General features: G+C 44.9%; 1 protein-coding gene across 1 annotated transcript in view; it reads right to left on the bottom strand.

The window, feature by feature from the left end:
• The window catches only part of LOC101860975, a 2,505-nt gene extending 1,036 nt beyond the window's left edge, over positions 1 to 1,469 (bottom strand). Inside the window, exon 1 of the mRNA XM_005099045.3 lies at positions 310 to 1,469. Within this exon, the coding sequence (XP_005099102.1) occupies positions 310 to 675 (366 nt within the window). The 5' untranslated portion in view covers positions 676 to 1,469. The remainder of the gene's footprint in view (positions 1 to 309) is intronic.
• Positions 1,470 to 1,602: the final 133 nt, after the last annotated feature.

Here is a 1,602-nt window from a genome sequence, read left to right as displayed (position 1 = left end):
AAGAAGAAGAAGAAGAAGAAGAAGAAGAAGAAGAAGAAGAAGAAGAAGAAGAAGAAGAAGAAGAAGAAGAAGAAGAAAAAGAAGAAGAAGAATTCAAGCTTATGTGTCAACTGATAATGGCAAACCAACCCAAGCTAGTAACTTTCATAGTTAAGCTTTCATGAAATTCTTATTTCGTACAGCTTTATATTTCAAGTCATCATCATCATCATCATCATCATCATCATCATCATCATCATCATCATCATCATCATCATCATCATCATAACTTCTACTATAACTACGATGTCTCAACATCCATGTACCCACCTTGGAGTGTAGGAACGTCTCTGAGACAGAGATCTTGCACTGGTCAGCCAACAGCCTGGTTGTGTGGCCATCACCCAGAGACGGGCCCAAGGACACCGGCCAGATGGTGACGTCATCCTTCAGGTCTGCGTCATCTCTGACGTCACAGAGCTGCAGGAAACGACCGGGACTGTAGGCGCAAGGGGTAGAGCACTCCGAGACGAGGTCGATCTCATCGTACTGATTATCTCCCCTGAGGGAGGATAACTCGTCTTGGTCCAGATGTAGCAGAGTTGTCCTTGAGAGAGACAGACCTCTCCCCGGTCGGACGATGCTCTCGTCACTAACGCCGTACACAGCGGCTTCTGGTCTGCTGTGCGTGATCATTGCTGCAGACGATAATTATAACGGTCGTGACGTCAATACGTCTGCGCTGCTTGGAGAAGCCTGACTGACGTAGCGTGAACGGCCACGGGAGGTAATTGGCTCGAGAGGGGCGCGGAATATCAGATCTCTGTGTTAGACAGCTCCACTTGAGAGAGAAAAATATCGACCTTGGCGGCTAGCTAAGCTGGGAACGGGAGACTTTCTAGATTTCCTTTGGTACGAAGGCTGCTGTTATCTTTCTTTTCCTCCAATAGACTGTCTTCTAGATTAATATTAACGTTGGCAGCTTTATTGATATTTTATTGTGTTTCGGGACTGTAATAATATACCACTTGGCTCTTTCTTTTGATAAGACTGTGCAAGTAATAATAACGACACTGGGTGTCAGGTTTCACGATAGACAGGTCTCACGAAAGACTGTTTGATGACCGTTTGTGTAGACAGCAATACCAAGCTAGACGAATTTCTTGTCTTTAAAAGAATCAAATGATGACGTCCACATGAAAGTTTCCGCTGGAAGATTAAAAATAGATGTGGGAGCGCGAGATCTTGCCGGAAATGACGACAGCTTCAGAGTTGTCGTGTCAAGTGCAGGTCTGGAGGAGAGTGCGAGCCGCTCTGTCCGAGGGCTTGGAGGACGGAGACGGGGGTGAGTGGCACGTGATGGTGAGTCACACTGAGGTCGTCTCACACTTCAGGGTTATGGCGTAGGGGTCAGGAGAGGCCAGGGCGTGCGGGGTAACCAGTCGACGTTTGTGTCTGTAAGATGTCAAAGAGAAAGAGGGTTATTAAATGAATTGGTTGAAATGATGTGAACATATCAACTTTTGAGCGCCCCTAGTTTATACTTGGATGGGATAAACCGCTATATAAGTGCAAATTATTATTATTATTATTATTATTATTATTATTATTATTATTATTATG

Source organism: Aplysia californica, unplaced genomic scaffold (genome assembly GCF_000002075.1).
Source record: "Aplysia californica isolate F4 #8 unplaced genomic scaffold, AplCal3.0 scaffold00201, whole genome shotgun sequence".
Classification (NCBI taxonomy): Eukaryota; Metazoa; Mollusca; class Gastropoda; order Aplysiida; family Aplysiidae; genus Aplysia; species Aplysia californica.
Note: the sequence above shows the minus strand (reverse complement) of the source record. Positions and strands in the feature narration are given on the sequence as shown.